Genomic DNA, 19,023 nt, shown 5'->3' on the forward strand with positions numbered 1-19,023 from the left:
CGCTGTTCTTCCTGTATCGGTCATTACATAACGTGTATAAATAAACATAGCTCACAGTTTCACTAAATAACCTGGTGTATAGAAAGATTATATACACGGATACAACGTGTGGCTCGTACATTGCAAAGTTTGTTCAGAGTTCAGTGGCGAGGATTCGCCCCCCGTTCTAAATAGTTATGGACTACTTTACGACGTGCGAGGTCACTTTCACTTTTGGATTGTAAACTTGCTTGCCTGAGACTTTTTGTGGATACGTAATCAGTCGCAGGAATTAACCTTGCATACCGGAAAGGCTGTTAATAGCCGCGTGCCTCCCTACCTGCAGCCCTACAGCTCGCGCGCAAATCTCAACATGAGAAGCGCCCTCGGGCAAATCTATCCCTAAGTAAACACCTGTGTTCCCCGAGGTGTTCATTCGTTTTAGCCTGAATAATATGAATGGCCATGCCTAATTGTCTGAGACATACTTTACTGTTGCTGTGCGGTCCACATGTGGTAATACGTACAACAGAAAATTGTTCTTTATGTTGGGCTGATTGGGGGGGAGTACATTGTTTAAAAAAAATATCTCAGTTGTAATGTAGATAGAAATCAGTTGGAACCTTGCATTACCTTAGCAATGCCCAGGTAGCCGTAAGAATATTCTAACCCCCTTAGAAAACTTAGAAAACTTTCATCAGACATCGGGGAGTAAGCTGAAACATTGTTTTTATTGAATGACTTCTACATCAGAAAACTTTCTGTGAAACAACAAAACTACAAACACAACAATGTACAGAATTAATAAAAAATAAACATTTGTCCCAGTGTAGGTAGTTCAGATTTTTTTTTCAGCAGATCATCTTTTCTCCCTCAGAAAAGAAAAACACATTAGACTCTGGGAATTTAACATACAAAGGAAATACATCAATTCACCTTACAAGGACCATGTCCTTTTATTTTTATATAGCTTAAATATGAACACGAATATAACATATATTTCGAATAGGTTCGTTAAATGGACATTTTAGTCATTGCAGAGAAAGGGGAGACGCGCCACAACAATACCCGTCACTGCTTCCCGAAATATTTACAAAATATATAAAACAAGAATATGAGAAATAAAAATAACAAGTAAATATGCGAAGTTAGATGGACTTCTGGAATGCTACGACGAATTTACCAAACACAAACTTCACTGGTGCAAGTTTCAAGACAAAAGAAACCGTCATTCAGTTCTACGATGACAAGCTGTAGCTGCATTTCTTTTCCTTTTTTTTCTTCTTCTTCTTCCTCTTCTTCTGTCATTCTGTCCTCTTTTTTTCCTCTTCTTCTCCTCCACTGATCTGCGACGAATTTATAAGTTTGTTTTCTTTTTTCCACTTCATTCTGCGGTTCTGGAACCAAATTTTTATCTGGCGTTCAGTCAGGCATAGCGCGTGAGCGATCTCGATCCGGCGCCGTCTGGTCAGATACCTGTTAAAATGGAACTCCTTCTCCAGCTCGAGAGTCTGGTAGCGCGTGTACGTCTGACGACCCCTGCGGCCGGGGTTACCGAAGGTTCCTTTCAGAAAAGAAAGGGGAAAAAAGGAAAGTCAAACATTAACGTCGTGCGGGCAATTATAGCGGTGACAGTCAGCCTCTGTCAGGGAACTGTAATAGCCTCCGTGATTCAACGTAGCCCCTAACTCCTTTCTCTTATGTTCAGCGAAGATAGTAAAAAAAAACAAAAAAAAAAAAACGAATCCCGCAAAGTTCTTCAACCAAATGTACAGGGTATTAGCACGGCTATTATTTTTATTGTTATTGCTAGCTTCAGATTTCAACGTCGTAATGCGATTAGTACAATTCGTTTCACAAAACACACATATTAACCTAATGAACCAGCGTCGGCCCCACTTTAATCTATATTATATTCAGAAAATTAAACCTTTCATGGGCTATATCTTTAAATTAATCAGGCATAGCCAAGTGCTCAGTCTTAAAACAGTACATGTTCTCTGATGCACAACATGGAAGATGAACTTATTTGTGTGTTCTAGTACTGCCCCTTGCGTTATAAAACAAATCAGAGTGGTACATTCGAGTATTAATGTAGACTAACGTGTGTATTAAAACATGAATACGCACGAAGATACACTTTCGTGGCTTTTTGATTATGGCGTGTATAGTCTACTTTGCTGTCAAAGACAGTAACCCCACTGTACTTGGGAGAGAAAAAAAGTGAGATTCCATGCCACTTGAAATAAATTGCTCTCATTCATTTTCCTTTTGTGTTCGGCGTGTTCCTCTGTCATTTTTCATGTACAACACGTATTATTGTCAACGCGTATTAGAATTAAGCGCGTTTCCCTGCTCGTGTGGCGTGGGTACTGATAGTATCCAAGCAGTGTTTGTTATGATGGCTGGACGCTGTTACAAGGAGACTCTGTCTTGTCAAAACGGCAAAAGTGTTGTTTTTGTTGTTGTGGTTGCTTCTGTTATGGTTTATGATTATTTATGATTATTTCTACGACTTTCATTTCCGGATATGAACGCATGCATGTGCAGCTCTAAAAGCAAAAAAAAATCTTATTCTGAACTAGGCGACACAATACTGAAAGTACGACAAAGTTTACTGGTTGAGTTATGCTGCCTCTAGCTTACGGCTGTGGATTTGTGGAGCTAAATGGCAGAGCGACATTATTTCCCCACTGTTTAGTCTGTCCGCTCTGTACAGTAGAAATCTCATGCAAAAGGCTGACTATGGTAGCAGCGGAAAGCAAACGGAAAAAAAACAACACAGCAGCGAACTGTCCAACCGTTTGAAAAATGTTCACGATAAACAGACTTACCGTTGCAAGAGTTCACCCTTTGCATCCACGGGTAGACCGCGGTCGGCGGCTTCTGGTCGTCACCGTCGGCGAATATGCTCTTAGCCTGCCCCGTGCAGTCGGTCTTGCGGTGATCCTGGCTTAAGACGAGCGAGTGCTCCTCTAAACTGGTGAGCGCGCAGGCGGGGTCCTTCTCCCTGTAAAAACTGGCCGCCGCATAGTCGCAGGCACCGGCGGTACTGGGCCGGCTGTAGGTACCGTTCGCCTGCTGATAATACGCGGATGGGTAAGCTTTGTCTTGGACCGTGGAAGCTCCATACGCGGCGCCGGGGTAGTGTCTTAAAGGATCCGTGTATCCGGAGGAGTATAACGGTATCTGTCCCAAGAAAGACTCCTGTCCGCCGGGCAGAGTCACGGGGAAAGTTGAGTTTACAAAATAGGAACTCATTGGGAGGGTACAGTGCTTTTCCTTGGTTTTTGATTTGTTGTGTTTTATAGTCCAAGTGGTTTAGCTATTAGTAGTTTATCGGAGATTGGGTTTTAGCTGGAGGGGGGTGGGGTGGGGTGGGGGGGAGAGGTAGGGGGGGTGGCGAAGTGCCAGTGCGGGACAGAGGGAAATCGTACCATCTGATCAGCGGCTGACCAATCGCGTGCGTCCTCGAGAGCAAAATAGCACCCATGAGGGGACTCTGATTGCATGCGCGAGGGACCCCGGTGCAAACCAGAGCTCGCCTTTTTATTCCCCCCGTCTCCCCTACCAATGAGGTTACACAACACAAATCATGCTGGGATTCAGAGCGCTAAGTTTAATATATCGACACTCCACTTGTCTGCAGTGCGTGCACATATACTTAGGCCTAATTGTTTTTGGGAATGAATCGCCTTCTGCTAATCCTCACCGTGAAAAAGAAAAAAAGAAAAAAAAATTCAAGGTTTTTTTTTTAAAAAGGTTTAAATGATGTCATAGCCCATACACAGATTCTGTTTATATACTGTCAACATTTGCGTATCTTTCGTTAAGGTTTTCTCAACACTGAAAAATATTTTTCTATTAATTTAATTTTGTTGAATACATGAAGTACAGGTATCCTACCAGTGTAAGACTATATCTTCTATTTTTTAGTTGAATTTCATCCACTCCGTTTCATCGGTGTAATAATAAAGTAAGTTTGACTGTGGCAGCAATAACATAACCCACAGGCCTACTCGGTGTCTTTGCCGCGTCTGCTCTTTAACCGTGAAAGGGAATATTCAGTTACATTATCGCGATAATTCCGCGTCCTTGTGGTAAGCGGTCATTGAGGCAGTTCGACTGATTAAGGGATATCCAGTTATATTATCGTCATAATTCAGCGTCCCGGTTGTAAATCGTGAGTGACGCTGTTCGACTGATTGTTACAGCGTATTTCCCTTGTTATTATATCACTTGTGTATTACTGTATCTGTCCTGGTTGCATTTCCTCAGAAATATCGTTTCATTCCCGGTAAGTTTCACATGTAGGCTATATATCCCAAAGCAACATAAACGTGTTGTTGTTGGTTCTGGTGTGCGCCACAAGTCGTGAGTTGCCTGTTTTAGGCTACAAGGACAAATTATAAAGTTGATGTAACCGAGTCAGGTTCACATGTGCTGAAACGGCTAGTCGCTCGTCTCAGTTATGAGCTATTATTATGTCCCAGCCCCCAGAAATAAACCAAAGTACTTTTCAGCAGGCTTGGGACTATTATTCTGAGATAGGATATGGAATTTTTTTTCCGTTCTCCGCCATTCTAATAGTTATTTCCAAACTAAAAATGTGCATATACATAACCAACATTGGGGAGCTAACCTTCCAAGTCCCCTGTATTTGTTCTAGTTGTTAACGAATACTATGTTGTTAACTGCTTCCTATGACTAATAATTCATAACTAAAATAACGGGAAAATCCTACAGGAAATGGCACTTATATTCAAGTCCGTTTCTATCACACGTCTTATTCTTGTTACAGATCTTTCACCCTTTGAGGAAATTGGTTGGACTCGGAGGCATATCAACATATTTGGCAGCACTCCGGTGGAAATAACAGCATTTGCAACGAATGAAAAAGACCGAACTACAACACACCGACAAGGAAATCGTTCGAAATAGCACCAGAATGGACACCGGATTGGAACTCCATCAAGCACTTCGTAGGCGGACATTTTATAATATGTTGAGTTTTGCTAAGGCAAACAGAGAAACATGCGTGTCAGTCTATTTTGTGTGTCGAATAACTGCCACGAAGACCTTTTGAGTGTGCATTGCCTGTAAGTATGATTCAAGACTTCATAGTTTTTAATATATTTATTCGTTTGTCTGCAAATTACTTAATTGTACATGTATTTGTTACCGTCGTAACATACTTTGGTAATTACAATAAAGCAGGCTAATAATAAATAAGCTCTCAGCTACTAATTTGGCTGTATACCATATACTATATATATATATATATATATATATATATATATAATGATGTAGTCTTTACACCTTTGTACTTACTTTGTTCATTTATCATTTATTTTCCGTTCTGTACATTTGAAACATTAAAGTTTGCAAAAATATATTTCCGTTGTTTTGCATTTTATTAACATATTAAGATTGCTAGTGTGAGTTCACTATGTTTTATTTCTCGTCGAAAGGTTAGCTGTATTTGTAGGAGTAGGCGGGAATATTCACATATTCACAGGGAAAGTCTAAATTCCAAACAGACCGTTGCGACTGAATTGAAAACACACATGCTGGACTGTTATTTTCGCCATATGTATTTTAGATAGCACATAGCCACTTGTAATGCCAGAAACAGCTAAATAATAATATATAAATAATAATACATTAAATAATAGTACATTTTCAAAACTATAGTTGTGTGTGCTTGCGTGTGTGTGTGTGTGTGTGTGTGTGTGTGTGTCTGTGTGTGTGTGTGTGTGTGTGTGTGTGTGTGCGCGCGCGCGCGCCTGTGTCTGTGTTATGTGTGTGCGTCTGTGTCTTTATTCTAATTGCTGGCGAACAGAAATTAGGTTTTTCATGGAAGTGATTGCATAACGTTATATTTGTCCCCATAAATTTATTACGTTGGTTAAAACGTGTTGCTGTTAGTGCGCGCCTTTGGCTTAATCCATATATGAAGCCTACACCTAAAGTACGACTGCATTTTAATGTGACAACTATGTTTATACACTAATTATTTTTTGTTTAAAATACAGACAATTGTTGGTTGAAATCTCTAATGTTAAACTGTAAGTGGATAGATGTAGCTAGTTAACAAATGGGATAAGTTTAAAAAAAAAAAGTAATTTATAATAAGCAACCCTTGGCAGTCATCAGCTGCACGTTTCTAAAGGAGGTGTGTTCTATATCTAAAGACACCCGCAAAGAATTCGAAACACGTTCCTCGGTAAAAAAAAGAAAAAAAGAAAAAAAGAAGAACATTTTTTCTTGGAAAAAAAAAAAAACGAAAACCAGGCTTATTCGGGTTTCAGGGCCACGTTAAGGCAAGCAGTTGCCCGGCGGGTGAATGACTCTTGTCTCTGGTAGACCGGACTGAATATTTCTTAGCTATTCATAATTGTTACTGTGATAACTCGTCCTTCGCAGGCTTTGAGCTCGTGCGGCCCCATTAGACCGTTACCTGATATAATTCCTTTCCCATGCCTTTAGATAAGGCTTAACTATTCAATTTTCCATTGCGTTTCACTGAGTTCCGTCCATACACTTTAGTCCATGTACTTTAGTCCCTGGCCGCTTAATCGCGAATTTAATGGAAGCGTCCAAAGACTCGAAACTTTGAAACAGTGTTCTGCGCATTTAGCCGAACAATAGTTACCAAAGAGTTGTCCATTATTTTGAGTTATTTTTTCTAAAAGAGCGACTAAAATTCTGCTGCATAAATAAATAAATAAATAAATAAATACGTTCATAAATACATTTTACACCACCGATACATTGGGCAGTAGTCATTTGCACAAAATGCAAGCATTGTTTTGGTAAAATACAGGCTTAATTAATGTGCGAGTATGACTCTTTCAGAACGTAATTCTTGAAAACATCTGGCCAGTAGCATACTATGATATTCGAAAAACATAATAGCATAATATCCTTCTGCCAGTATTCTACAGACATGATATTAAACTAATGCGTGGTCCAAGGACAAATCCTCCCTGAAACAGTGTTCACTTTGGCACCCCCTCCCCAAGCACACACACACACACACACACACACACACACACTCTCTGTCTCACACACACACGCACACACATTTACACAAACTCCATTCTCAAATTCCATGCATCCCCTTCCCCTTCTCAGCCCAAACACGCCCCTTTCTACACAAATGTTGCATTACATATAGGCAGAGACGCGCTGCAGCTTATTGCGTGTGTTCGGGCCTGTGTAGAAAACCAGCAAAATAAAATAAAAATAAAAATCTGGAAGAGTTTTTGGAACTCACTGTGTGAGTGTGCATCCTTCCAACACAGGCACGGTGTGGCGACGACCCAGAGTGTGCTTAAAAATGTCCCTGTTGATGCTGTGGAGGTTGTTGTAAGGAAAACGGGAGACAGGACAAGCCCTGTTTAGCTGCATTTGCTTGTGGTGCAAGCCTCGCGGAGAAGCAGGCACATCAAAGACCCGCAACAACAGCCTAAGAATTTACAACCACTGCATTCTTTTCCCAATTCAGTATCGCCCAGCTGCAGGCCCACCCCTCCCCTTCGCTCCTATCTTTCGCCTCTCTGTTTGCTCCGCTGCGAGTAACGCTGGCACACATTTAAAGGACAGTGAAACATCGAAAATCATGCCAGTAACCGATGCATTGCACTGTAAAATAACAACTGTATATGTGCGCACACACGCAGGCAGAGGCCAAATTATCGTTTATCACGTTTTCTGTGCTGTAAAGTGAACGCTAGATGGCACCAAAGAGTAAGGAAAGGAACTCTTGCAACAAAAATGACTACGTCACGAGAGCGCGTCGGAATAAGTAGTGGCCACTGCAAATCTGACGGATTACCATAGCATCTCTTCACACTATGTGATACTTGTACAAATGTATGCTACTTATGATGCGCAGTCTCTCAATTACCTATGGATAATGTGATACATATTTGTAATAAGAAAAATTGAATTGCAATATATTAATATTTAAATGCTTATTATTGTGGTTAGTATCATCATTATGGGTATTGTTCTTCTTCTTCTTCTTCTTCTTCTTCTTCTTCTTCTTCTCCTTCTCATTATTATTATTATTATTATTATTATTATTATTATTATTATTATTATTATTATTATTATTACTTCTAACAAGTCCATTGTATTATTTTCAGATATATGTTGCCGTTCTAGGTGTCTATGTACTCTGGTAGATTTGCTAGAAATAAGAATTATAATTCTTCACCTTCAGAGGTCACTGACAGTGGTTGCTTGGATAAGACTACAATGCTGTTAACGCATCATTCATATACATGCCAAAAAGGAAATTGAAAATGGAGTCATTTTAAATGCAATGGGCGCCAGTTTTTTTTCTTTTTTTCAATTATATTCTTCTTCAAGAATTAGTAATGTATTCAGCCAAGTAAATAAACTAGTACTAATATTAGTAGTAATGTTACATCTGTGAATTTGAGTTTTTATCTAAGACATAATAAACATTTAAAATTGATTTTCTGAGGGTCCAAGAGTAGGGGGGTCAGAAGGAGGTATCTGAAGCAAATGGACATCAAACAGTATAGTTTGGTTTATAGGCGCCGTGTGTCAGCTGAGAGTGGGAAATCTGCAATAAATGGCGACCATTGTCACACGCTGCAGAGCTGCATTGCAAGGCACCATGACAAGCCTCGCCTTCGTTGCGCAGACTGTGGTCCCCATATGCAGTCTAATTTGAACATTTCTCACACATTTAGCTTTCTTAAATCAGTAGAAATATGCAAATGTTTGATAAAAAACTAGTCTATACATATCTATACAAACCCCCCCAGCCCCCACCCACCTCCCCACCCCCCATGTCTCTCTGCATATCACGAGGTCAAGAATGAGCCAATGTCGCATAGCGGCTTGCCTCTTTATTAAGCAATCCACGTAAGAGAGACATGTCGGCAAAACCGGGTTTTCAAGGGTTATTCCATCAAACCCCACCGCGTCTCGTCTTTCCAGCTTGAACACAACGGACGGCGCGCTTTCTCGTGAGAGTCAGCCACGATTTGCAGAGAGCTTTTTTTCGCCTTGCCACTCTATGTTGATGTATTTCCACAACATACATTGCAAGGAAACGAAATCAATAATATAATGTTAAAACTCACGAATGACTAATACTTGACTGCGCGCATGGCAAGCACAACTTTACGCATTAATGGGCATGTACCCAATGCAAACTAATACTTTTTCGTCCATGTATGCAACACATGTTACCTACTTCCTACCCCCCCTCCCCCTTCCCCCGCGCCGCAAAAAAGGAAACCGAAAAGTGCATCACAACACGTCCTACCTTTGTTGATAATCCGTCACTCCATCTCTTGAGAGCCATGTCAAAACCGTTCCGTTCTTGCTTTTCGTGTGACATTGCTGTCGTTCCAATCTTCTCCACCATTACCGTGAAGCCGCGACTATAATAGCACTGCGTTGCACTGTCCCACTCGGTCATTTACATAGAGGAAGAAGAGCAGGGTCCCTATATGAAAAATGAGGAGATCTCTCCATCGCGCCCAGATTTCACAGTCAGCCTCCATTGCGGCGGAAATCCCAATCAGAGCGGGCCACATTAGCATAGCCGAGCGCAGGGAGGCTGTTCGTTGGCTCTGTCTGTAGAGGGAACGAAGTAATCAAGGAGCTGATCATGGCTCGTTTCTAGAAATATGTATGTTTTAACCCCAAAAAAAAGAGGCAAGAACCTACAAGGCGCACAGTGTTGCTACAGAAGGTGCAGTGGCCAGAAGAATACTGCAATATAACCACTTGGGAAATCATAAAAAGTTCATGTTCACGGTTACCCATCCACATGACCATCCTCGGCCAATCCTAGAACCCAGCCACTCATAAAGTTCTATCACAAAGTTGTAAATTTTCATAAAACAACAAGGAATTTATTGCGTTTCTTCATGACTGCTTCAGCAGCAGTCGTCCCACCGTCGCCATCTTTTTTTTTTTTTTTTTTTCCTGAACAAGGAAATTGAATGGTCGTGTTAACATTCATATTTGAGGTGTTGTTTGATAATTGCTATAGGAACGGCGATTGAAACGAAGGGCGCGAGCACATGGACACAGATAGCCGTTTCAGAAAAACGGTTTTTACAATGACAAGAAAAATAAAATAAAGACGTTTACACTTTATTGGTCGTGCCATTAAATTAAATTCATTGGTACCTTTCTTACTCCAGAATGGAATATTATTATATTTTGCTTCAGAATGAATGACTTGCGAAATGTGCGCACAAGTGTGAAGGTATGTCCATAGGCTGCAAACAAACATGCATGCATAGGCCTACATACATACATGCATACGTACATGCATGATTACGTACGTACATACATTCATGCATACATGCATACAAACAAACACATATCGGGCTCTTGTATAACCAGTATCGTGTCCCCCATAAACGTGCTTGTCCGTGTGTTTGCACGAAAACGAAATAAAAAAAATAAAAAGGTTGTCCAGGAGACTTCGTGTTTTATTTTGTGGTTCTGATTTACCGTTTTATTTTCCCCTTCAAATAATCGAATATCGCGATTTGCTTTGAAAGCTCTCCGACTTAAAAAATGCAGTGCGCTTTTGGTGTTACGAGGGGGCTCAACCGTTGGTTTTTCTTTTAATGCAATTTGGCGTGATCGCATGCATAGACGCCTATTATTATTATTATTATTATTATTATTATTATTATTATTATTATTATTATTTAAACATACGTTGGCACCCGTCGTTTCTGTTATTTGTCCAATAGCGCAGATACATGATTTGTTTTAACAACAGACCATAGGCCTACACAGATTCCACCTACATATTCTGTATGCCTTTGGAATACTAGCTAATATAGCCTATTTCTTTTTCACTCAATGCCAAACAGAGAATTCTAGGTTGTTGAATTCTAGTTGAATTCTAGTCTAGAATTCTAATGTACTGTGTTCTCAGAAAGGGAGCTACATTTTGTTTCAGCTATATATGTAGTATATAGTTTTGTTTTTTTGTTTTTTTCGAAAACACGAACACAAGCAGTATAATACAATATATAGTATATATTATAATGATCTCCTGACGGGTATATTACATAAATAATATAGGCTTATAGAAGAGAGAGATAGAAGACGAATTTGTGTGAACGTAAAGATTTTCCATTCGAAAACTTCTATTTCAGAGAATGACCTTTCGTGGTGTAGAGAGAGATTCCATTCACGTCGCATTTATTTTGTTCTTTTGCGTTACGTTGTTGTTTTTGCAGTGGGTTCCGGCTTTTATTGCTGCAATTAGGGAATTACGGCCGACAATATAACAATTATCTCCCAAGAACAGCAATATTCCCACAGCTCAAAGGAAGGAGAGTTTCCGGTTCTTCTTTTTTTTTTCGCTGATAGAAACTCTTTATAGGCCTTTAGATAAATGCCCATATTGATCATGATTTCGACTGTTTAATAATAATAATAATAATAATAATAATAATAATAATAATAATAATAATAATCCGTATAGTGTTATCGGCCATACGTTTTTTTTGCTGGTAATAGCATAAAAGGTGTCCCTTAAAATACACAGCGCGGATGTGTTTAGTCGTGAAGATAAAAAGCCACCGTTGTTATTATCGCTGAAATAATGATTGTGTAGTTTCAAATGAGGGATTTACAGATATTTAATCTTTCCCAACAAATATCCATTCCAAGTTCCCGTGGTGGTCCACTGTACAGATCGTACATTGTACACATAACTAAATGCAGATAATGCCACTAATAATTACAACAATATTAAAAGAAAAGCAGCCTAATACATACAGCAAATGAAATATATTTATATACACGAACACAGAATCCTTTAGAGACACGTAGCTGAATTTAGAAGTAGGCTAGGTAGGCCTACAGAACTAACATTCTAACAAAGTTCCCTTTTGGCCTATTACTCCCTATTAGAAAATGCATTTTCCATCACATGAAAATATAAATAAATTAAATTAGTGTTTATTTTTTACGATAACTAAACCATATATTTCTAGGTAGACCTCGCATACTTACATGTACAAACCGATAAACATGATAGGTAGTGTGTTCTACTAAATTCTACTAAATTTTTTCCCCCTTTTTTTTTGTTGTTGTTGTTGTAAGGTAGTCGTTATCTCCCTTCAGTGTCCGCCTCCTTCTGAAGCTACTCTTCCTCATCCTCTTCCTCGTCGTCCCCTGGTTTGTCGTCAGTGTTGGAGCTCTGGTCGGCCGGCTTATTCTCTTTCTTCCACTTCATGCGCCGGTTCTGAAACCAGATTTTGATCTGCCGCTCCGTGAGGCACAGCGCGTGGGCGATTTCGATGCGTCTCCGCCTGGTCAGGTAGCGGTTGAAATGGAACTCCTTCTCCAGCTCCAGGGTCTGGTACCGGGTGTATGTCTGCCGACCCCGCTTTCTCTCAGACCCTGGGAATGATAAAAGGCGTGTTTACTTTTCAGAATTTGCATTATTTGAGGATGGTTTTGTGCACGAATATGAGATATGCTTACATAAGGCCCAGGGATTTAGCCAACAACAACAACAGTGGATCGATTCTAAATATGTATTCGCAGATAATGTTGCACCGGTTGTGTTCACTACTCAACTCAATCTCAACAATTGTCGAGGTGATCAGAACTGCCGGTCACTACTTATAAATACGATTTAAAAATTAAACCACGTACAATAAGCAGCCAGAAGAACAACAAAAAACATTTTTACTCTAGTTTCAAACCAAATTAAGATATACGTGTGTGTGTGCGTGTGGTGCGTGTGTGCGTGTGAGTGTGTGTGTGTGAGAGAGAGAGAGAGAGTGTGTGTGTGTGTGTGTGTGTGTGTGTGTGTGTGTGTGTGTGTTGAATGTCACATCTCCTTTCTGTGATTTGGTTGTTTAATTGAATCCACATATTGTTTTAATATTGGAGTACATTTGAGAGTTCTGTAAAAAAAAACCGAATAAATGGATTTCAAGCAATTTTACATTTTACATTTAAAAAATATCTCTTTTTTTTGTCAGTGATGTAATAATCCGATCTACGTTAGCAGAAATTGTGAATATATGGTGAAATGTAGAATAGGTTTACAACGGTCATTCTGATTCATGTTTTAACCAAGTGGTGTCGTACATCTTTAGAAAAACGTAATACAAACACCACAGCCATTTTCCTCCCAAAAATGTTGTGAAAACAGCTTGAACTGGACGGATATGTGCAGTCCTGTCCTTGTAAAAGGGCACCTAAAGATCAAGGCCTCAAGCTTCTAAACGCGTCTTCGGACGCCTCAGATGCTAGTTTGGCCCTAACTTCTTCTTCTTCTTCTTCTTTGGTAATGTGTCGTTTTCAGCTGTCTTCTTGTTCTGTGTTCTTGAATAAAGAGCGTGGTACACGATCATGTCCCGTTTAAGGTTTCACAAGGGCGTGTATTGTAGTGAGAGGTCCTGCCACAGCGCGTCTTCCTGTTTTGCACACAGATTTCAGAGTTGTCAAAGGGGGAAAATGTGAACGGGCCCTAGCAAAAAATATTAACGTGGTGGAGGCAGTCGATATATTCTACTGATTTTGGACTGCTATGCGCACTTAGCATTCCTTTACGTTGGAATTATTCTACGGAGTCTCTTGTCTCGGATGTGAACCTTTCAACAACAGTAATCTGTTGATCTATAACTCGCAGAAACGACCGTCCCCGACAGTGAATATGAGATGTTAAATGTTAGACCGAATAAAATGTCCTTCGTCAGCTGGAATCTGTGATGAAGCTCACAACGAGCCTGCCTTCGTCTGTCAATTTTTTTGAACAATTTGACCCCCATGTACCTATAAGTAAATATAGTCAAGGACTAATAGGCAAATATACGCGCATGTAAAAGTAAAAACACACCAAATGACGCATTGTTCGTAACGCATAATTTATATGCGGTGGTGGCCTCGTTGCAAACTTCTCTCAACACCCTTCAATCTTTTAATTTGTGTTTTCGTCACATGTCTGTAAGAAATGCACACAAGTGTTTTATATTTCGTTCTTCTCTTAGCTATTAAAATATATATTTCGGTGAGTAATAAATAAAGTATAATATAACACACGAACACACACACACATACACACACACACACACACACACACACAGAGTGTAGGCCCCTTTCTTCTCTATTTTTGAGCCCACAAATTTAAGCTTAAGACTGAAATTCGATTCACAATAGGAGAGCGGCTCATTTTACATAAATAGGCTTTGGTCAATACTAAATGTGAATGTGGCGTAGCTTCCTGCGTGAAGCCAAAACGCATAGAAATGTTAGGCTACGTTTCAAACAACGGTGAAAGGAAATTAAAAAAATAATTTAAAAAATGTTCAATGGTGTCGCCTGCTAACGAATTCGTAGAAATAAGTGGCCGACATTACTTTACATAAACAGAAGATCGTTTATTTGGACTAAAACAGCATTCTAAAAACGGTTAATGATATGGATTGTATGTAGATGGGCATTGTGCGTGACCTTTACGTAACGGTGTCCCTCTGCTGACGGAAACCCATTTGTAAAAAATGTATCTTCCGATATACGCTGACTGAAGCAGATACGAGGTATCTCTTTAAAGCTCAACGATTCTTCTGGCCAATACTAACCTCGGCTACATAAACCAATTGCCGTGGATCCTACAGTCGTCCGCTCTGGTAAGAACGTATGGAAATTACACAGTTTTGATGGGCGCTTGAGCGTGTCATTCCTTCAAAACAGAAACTCACAGAGAGCGACCCTTGTTTATCTTCATGCTTAGGGCAGCGTTGGATAATCATGCGCCCCTCCCAGTTCTAATACAAGACCGTCTTATGCGCAGTTAAAGCTCAGAAATTCGGGCGTCATTTGCCTATAGTTATGTCACACTTCTCGCGTAAATTTGCTTTTTGGGAGCGAGTTGTACTGTACTGCGCTAGCTTCCCAAGATCAGACGGTTTACAACGTAATGCCAGAGTGGGCTTTTATATTATGTTTTGTAAGTAGGGGCTATTGACGTACCTGTGCTTCTCATCCAAGGATAAATCCGAAAACTTTCACTTTCTTGGTGGCAGTCGCCCTGGTCCGCTTTCCAGCACCTGGAATGTTTGGACGGGTCTCCGGCGTTCATCGCGGACAGGTTACGATCAAACGGGGAGCTGTGCATGTTGAAGGAGCTGGCGTTAAGACCATAGCCCTCCGTATACAGGCTTTGATTTTGGGATAGCACGGCCCCTCCGTTGCCGTACAGCCCCGGCATTGAGGGAGAGAAGGCGGTGCCACTGGACCCGGACACATAGCCGCTGGTTCTTTGAGAACTGGACGCAAAAGAGCAAGAAGTTTGCTCTGGAAAGACTGTTGGAAAGCCGGAACTTGCAGATTGAAATTTAGTAAATAAAGAATTTGCATAATACAATGAACTCATAATTTGCCCGGGTGATTTGCAGCCCTGGAAGTTTTAGTGTCGGTTTTACGAGGTACAGTGATATATTATTGAGTTCCAGACCAGATTTACACAAAAAAATCGGCCCCTTTTCCTCGGAGGCCACATGATAACGGACACGTGATGCACAGTCATCCAATTGAAGCGCCTCTCCACTAATAAGGGATATGTATCCCACAGTCGGGATTGATAATACGTATTACGTTATTTAAAGTCAGCGAATATTGTGTGTGAACAAGAAAATTGAACGAAAAAGGACACACACACACACAAAAAAACAACAACACACAAATAATAATGTCGCCTTTATAATGCGTAGATCCAGCTGCTTTCAAATGTAACCTACAGCTGATGTATTGGCTATATCAAGATACCTAGATAACATTTGCTGCGCTGCATATGAACAAAAATAGACGTAGAATGTTATTTTAATGTGCTTTTGTTTATTTTTAGAACGTAGCCTACACAAAAGCCTCGCACGGCCAGTGGATTCTCCCTGGGTGTCATTCGTATTTGTAAGTCACGGCTGCCCGTGGAAAGAGACTGTATCATCACCTTCCTAAAGCAGGGGCTTAAATTCAGCGCGTCAGGTATCAAGTAATACTACCGTGACCAAGCACGCGAAAACCTTGGCATCAGTACCTAATGCGAAGTTTGCTGAATTTGGGGCGAAGCCATAACCAAACCAAATGTTTATTGATAATGTTTTCTGCCTTTTACACGAAGGCCTGTTTAATTTAAGTCTGTATTTTCGTTGTACAGCCTATGTTGTCTCCCAAGTAACTATTTAGACGTCGGCTTACATGTGCACAATTACAAATGACGCACCAGCAGTAACATGTGCCACAGAGTGCATTACATCCGAAATGTCACAAGACATGTATAAAATAAACCAATAAACGAAATCATATATTTTTATTTTGGTGCGATTGAGCCGCTTCGCCACATAGTGATGTTTTAGGAATGCTAGGGGCAATTGGCTACTTGCTTGCCTTGTTTTCTCCGAAGTACCTTTGTTGTAGCCGCTCGTGCAGTGACAGTCGGCAATCCAGGCGAGCGAGCGGCTCGGGGGGAAATCAAGCGGAGGACAATGATGACGTCACAGATTCTCAGTTGTAAACTTTATTGTACCTCTTTGTTCCGCCGCTTCCAGCTTTAAACAATAGAACAAAGTGATGAAAAACACCGAAGCATATCATTACGTCCCCATAAACTAATTCACGAGTACAGTACACATTCTGTTTCACAGTAGGCTAAAGGAAGGGTCACATGACGTCCCTTTTTTTTTTTTCTCTTTTTCTTTTTTTTGCACTGTGCGCATGCTTACCCAAGAACGGAAGACAACAAAATACCATTAACGAAGTAATAAAGGCCAAACCTCGGAAGAGATAACCTACAGCATAAATAGGCAGTTTCATGTTGTTGGAATTCATTAATTTCTACGTTAAAACACTTAGTATGAACAGTAAAAAGTGCACAATTTAACTTATAATAAAATACAGCTGCCAATGTAACTGTTAAAGATAATATTATAGCAAGAGAAACGTCCCACATGAATTGTTCCACAAGTCGAGGAAGCTAGTTTACAACTTTACAAATATATCCAAGATCATCAGGTAAAGAAAAAAATCCTTCATCCCCCCCCCCCGTCTTGATTTTGGCCTCATAATCTTGATTTTGCCGTTTACTTTCAGCTCCTCGCTTGTGTCCTCTAAGGAGCGGTGATCATCATCAGAAGATTGCATTGTTTCTCAACAGTATTCAAACCCTGCTGATTTTTTTCTCTCTCTCTTTCTCTCTCTCTCTTTTTCTCTTTCTCTCTCTCTCTCTCTCTCTTTCTCTCTGACTGTCTCTGGCGGTGCTGATTCCCACGTCCGTCGTTCCTCTATATTTGCTTGGCTTTGTCGCAGTCCTCCTCCGTCGACTGGGTCCCCCCACTCTGCTCCTTCTCTTTCCTCTCGTGCTCGATGGCGTCCTGCTCCGTCTTGCTGCTCGGAAACTTGTCTTTGTTGTTCTCTTTTTTCCATTTCATTCTCCTGTTCTGGAACCATATTTTGACCTGCCTCTCGGTCAGTCCCAGGGCGTGCGATACCTCGATCCGCCGCTTGCGAGTCAGGTAGGGGTTGAAGAGGAACTCCTTCTCCAGCTCCAGTGTCTGATAGCGGCTGTACGTCTGTCGGCCTCGCCTCCGTCCGGCAGCTACTGGCAAAATAAAGGTACATGTTTTAGCCAAACATAGCTATATGAAGGCAAAACCAGACTCCCTTATGTCCCTGAAACCACACGCTGCCTCTAGCATTTAAAGAAGTGAGCTCGCCCTTTTCCGTTGATTCGTTTGACACGGAACATTTTTTTTCCCTTACTAGGCTGCGAGGAAGTAAGCTCGAAATAAGGGTAGCAAATTAGATTCGGATTATAATCATCACTTTAAGTGTGCGTCACACACAAGATGTTCACAATCGTGATTTACAAACATGCGAGCAATATGTGTAGCCGTGCACACGAACGAGCGTACATGATATGTAACAAATGTTGGTGCAGGCGCGCACAGAACAAAGTAAAGACGTTAAAGTGGGGGGTAGAAACCATCACCATGGAGTGAAAGAAACCCCAGGATGACTGTAAGTCATAAAATCCGCAATAAAACTTTGACCAGAGCAAGAGAAGTCGAGAGTAAGCTGCGAGTTAGTAGCTCTCGCATAGAGAGTGTGGGGCCATTAAACTGTAAAGTGAGTCACAAGTTTGGACACCATAAAACAGTAAAAACGGTTATTGTTTCTCTCGCAGCAAACAGGAAATGTACTTCTTACGTGTCGGTCGAGCATTTCAAGGAGCTTTTTCTCACCCTGCTCTGGAAGCTATCGCGTCCGTGTGTGGTTTTGCTCCGCTTACCTTGTGGTCTCATCCACGGGAAGAGTTGCGTCGGAGACGGACTCTGCTCAGCACTCGCGCTCTCCGCCTCGTCGCCGAGGCTGCTGGCGGTCAGCTTGCAGTCGCTGTACTGGACCAAATCCGCGTCTTGGGTTCCGAAAAGGGTCGGCCTCTGCAACGCGTCGTAGCTATAGAAGTTGCCGGGTTCTCCGTGACAAGTTACGGCACAAGGATTCTGCTGGTAAGGGGCGGTGGAGAGCGTGGACGCGCCGGGGTGATAAAACTCCTGTATTTGTGTTGGATGTTGGAAAGTTCCTCCGGTACCGGGTCCATAAACTACCGTGGGTCTAGTGCCTAAATCCTGTGGGAATCCGCACTCATAATAGCTGGGACGTAAAGAGTCGCCACTTTTGTATTTGGAGAAGAGAGAATTTACAAAATATGAACTCATTTTTTGCTGCTTGTTCGTGTTTTAAAAGACTCAGTTAGCGTTGAGTATTAAAAACACAGTGTTTCTCAGGAATAGAAATAACACTTTGTAGTTCCCAATGTAGGTAAATACAGTATTTAGCAGCCCTTGTAAACGTTCAAGCCACAATCATGCCGATTCCATAAAATCCCCGCCAGTGAAGTATCCATGCATTACAGTTCCAGTATGTGGTGCCAGTTCATAAACAGTTTTCTGTGATTTACTCCTCCGCAAATGAGTTGTTTCATATTTTGCAGTGTCTTTTCACGAT

The 19,023-nt window shown here is 40.9% G+C and overlaps 3 protein-coding genes across 4 annotated transcripts; all 3 read right to left on the reverse strand.

Annotated features, from left to right (window-relative positions):
- Positions 1-691: 691 nt before the first annotated feature.
- hoxb6a (homeobox B6a) lies at positions 692-3,255 on the reverse strand. The gene is made up of 2 exons (XM_061223860.1): positions 2,814-3,255; positions 692-1,543 (listed from the first exon to the last, which is right to left on the reverse strand). The coding sequence occupies exons 1-2, from the start codon at positions 3,238-3,240 to the stop codon at positions 1,284-1,286; spliced, it is 687 nt and encodes a 228-aa protein (XP_061079844.1). The 5' UTR covers positions 3,241-3,255; the 3' UTR covers positions 692-1,283.
- Positions 3,256-11,662: 8,407 nt separating this feature from the next.
- On the reverse strand, positions 11,663-15,437 carry hoxb7a (homeobox B7a). Its single transcript, XM_061224007.1, has 2 exons — positions 14,992-15,437; positions 11,663-12,408 (listed from the first exon to the last, which is right to left on the reverse strand). The coding sequence occupies exons 1-2, from the start codon at positions 15,392-15,394 to the stop codon at positions 12,149-12,151; spliced, it is 663 nt and encodes a 220-aa protein (XP_061079991.1). The 5' UTR covers positions 15,395-15,437; the 3' UTR covers positions 11,663-12,148.
- A 1,643-nt stretch (positions 15,438-17,080) lies between these two features.
- On the reverse strand, positions 17,081-19,011 carry hoxb8a (homeobox B8a). 2 transcript variants are annotated; one of them, XM_061223976.1, is made up of 2 exons: positions 18,305-19,011; positions 17,081-17,611 (listed from the first exon to the last, which is right to left on the reverse strand). In XM_061223976.1, the coding sequence occupies exons 1-2, from the start codon at positions 18,732-18,734 to the stop codon at positions 17,298-17,300; spliced, it is 744 nt and encodes a 247-aa protein (XP_061079960.1). In that variant the 5' UTR covers positions 18,735-19,011; the 3' UTR covers positions 17,081-17,297. The 2 variants fall into 2 exon arrangements, with proteins under 2 accessions (XP_061079960.1, XP_061079959.1); XM_061223975.1 differs by having other exon boundaries at positions 17,081-17,614.
- Positions 19,012-19,023: the final 12 nt, after the last annotated feature.

The sequence above is a fragment of the Conger conger genome, chromosome 16, assembly GCF_963514075.1.
Source record: "Conger conger chromosome 16, fConCon1.1, whole genome shotgun sequence".
NCBI lineage: Eukaryota > Metazoa > Chordata > Actinopteri > Anguilliformes > Congridae > Conger > Conger conger.

Bases quoted from the DNA above. Each gene is read 5' to 3' on its own strand.
- hoxb6a (XM_061223860.1), bottom strand. From the start codon at position 3,240: ATGAGTTCCTATTTTGTAAACTCAACTTTCCCCGTGACTCTGCCCGGC. The intron at 1,544-2,813 runs GTAAGTCTGTTT...CTTTTCTGAAAG, and splicing joins AAGGGTGAACTCTTGCAACG to GAACCTTCGGTAACCCCGGC.
- hoxb7a (XM_061224007.1), bottom strand. From the start codon at position 15,394: ATGAGTTCATTGTATTATGCAAATTCTTTATTTACTAAATTTCAATCT. The intron at 12,409-14,991 runs GTACGTCAATAG...TATCATTCCCAG, and splicing joins TCCTTGGATGAGAAGCACAG to GGTCTGAGAGAAAGCGGGGT.
- hoxb8a (XM_061223975.1), bottom strand. From the start codon at position 18,734: ATGAGTTCATATTTTGTAAATTCTCTCTTCTCCAAATACAAAAGTGGC. The intron at 17,615-18,304 runs GTAAGCGGAGCA...TTATTTTGCCAG, and splicing joins CCCGTGGATGAGACCACAAG to TAGCTGCCGGACGGAGGCGA.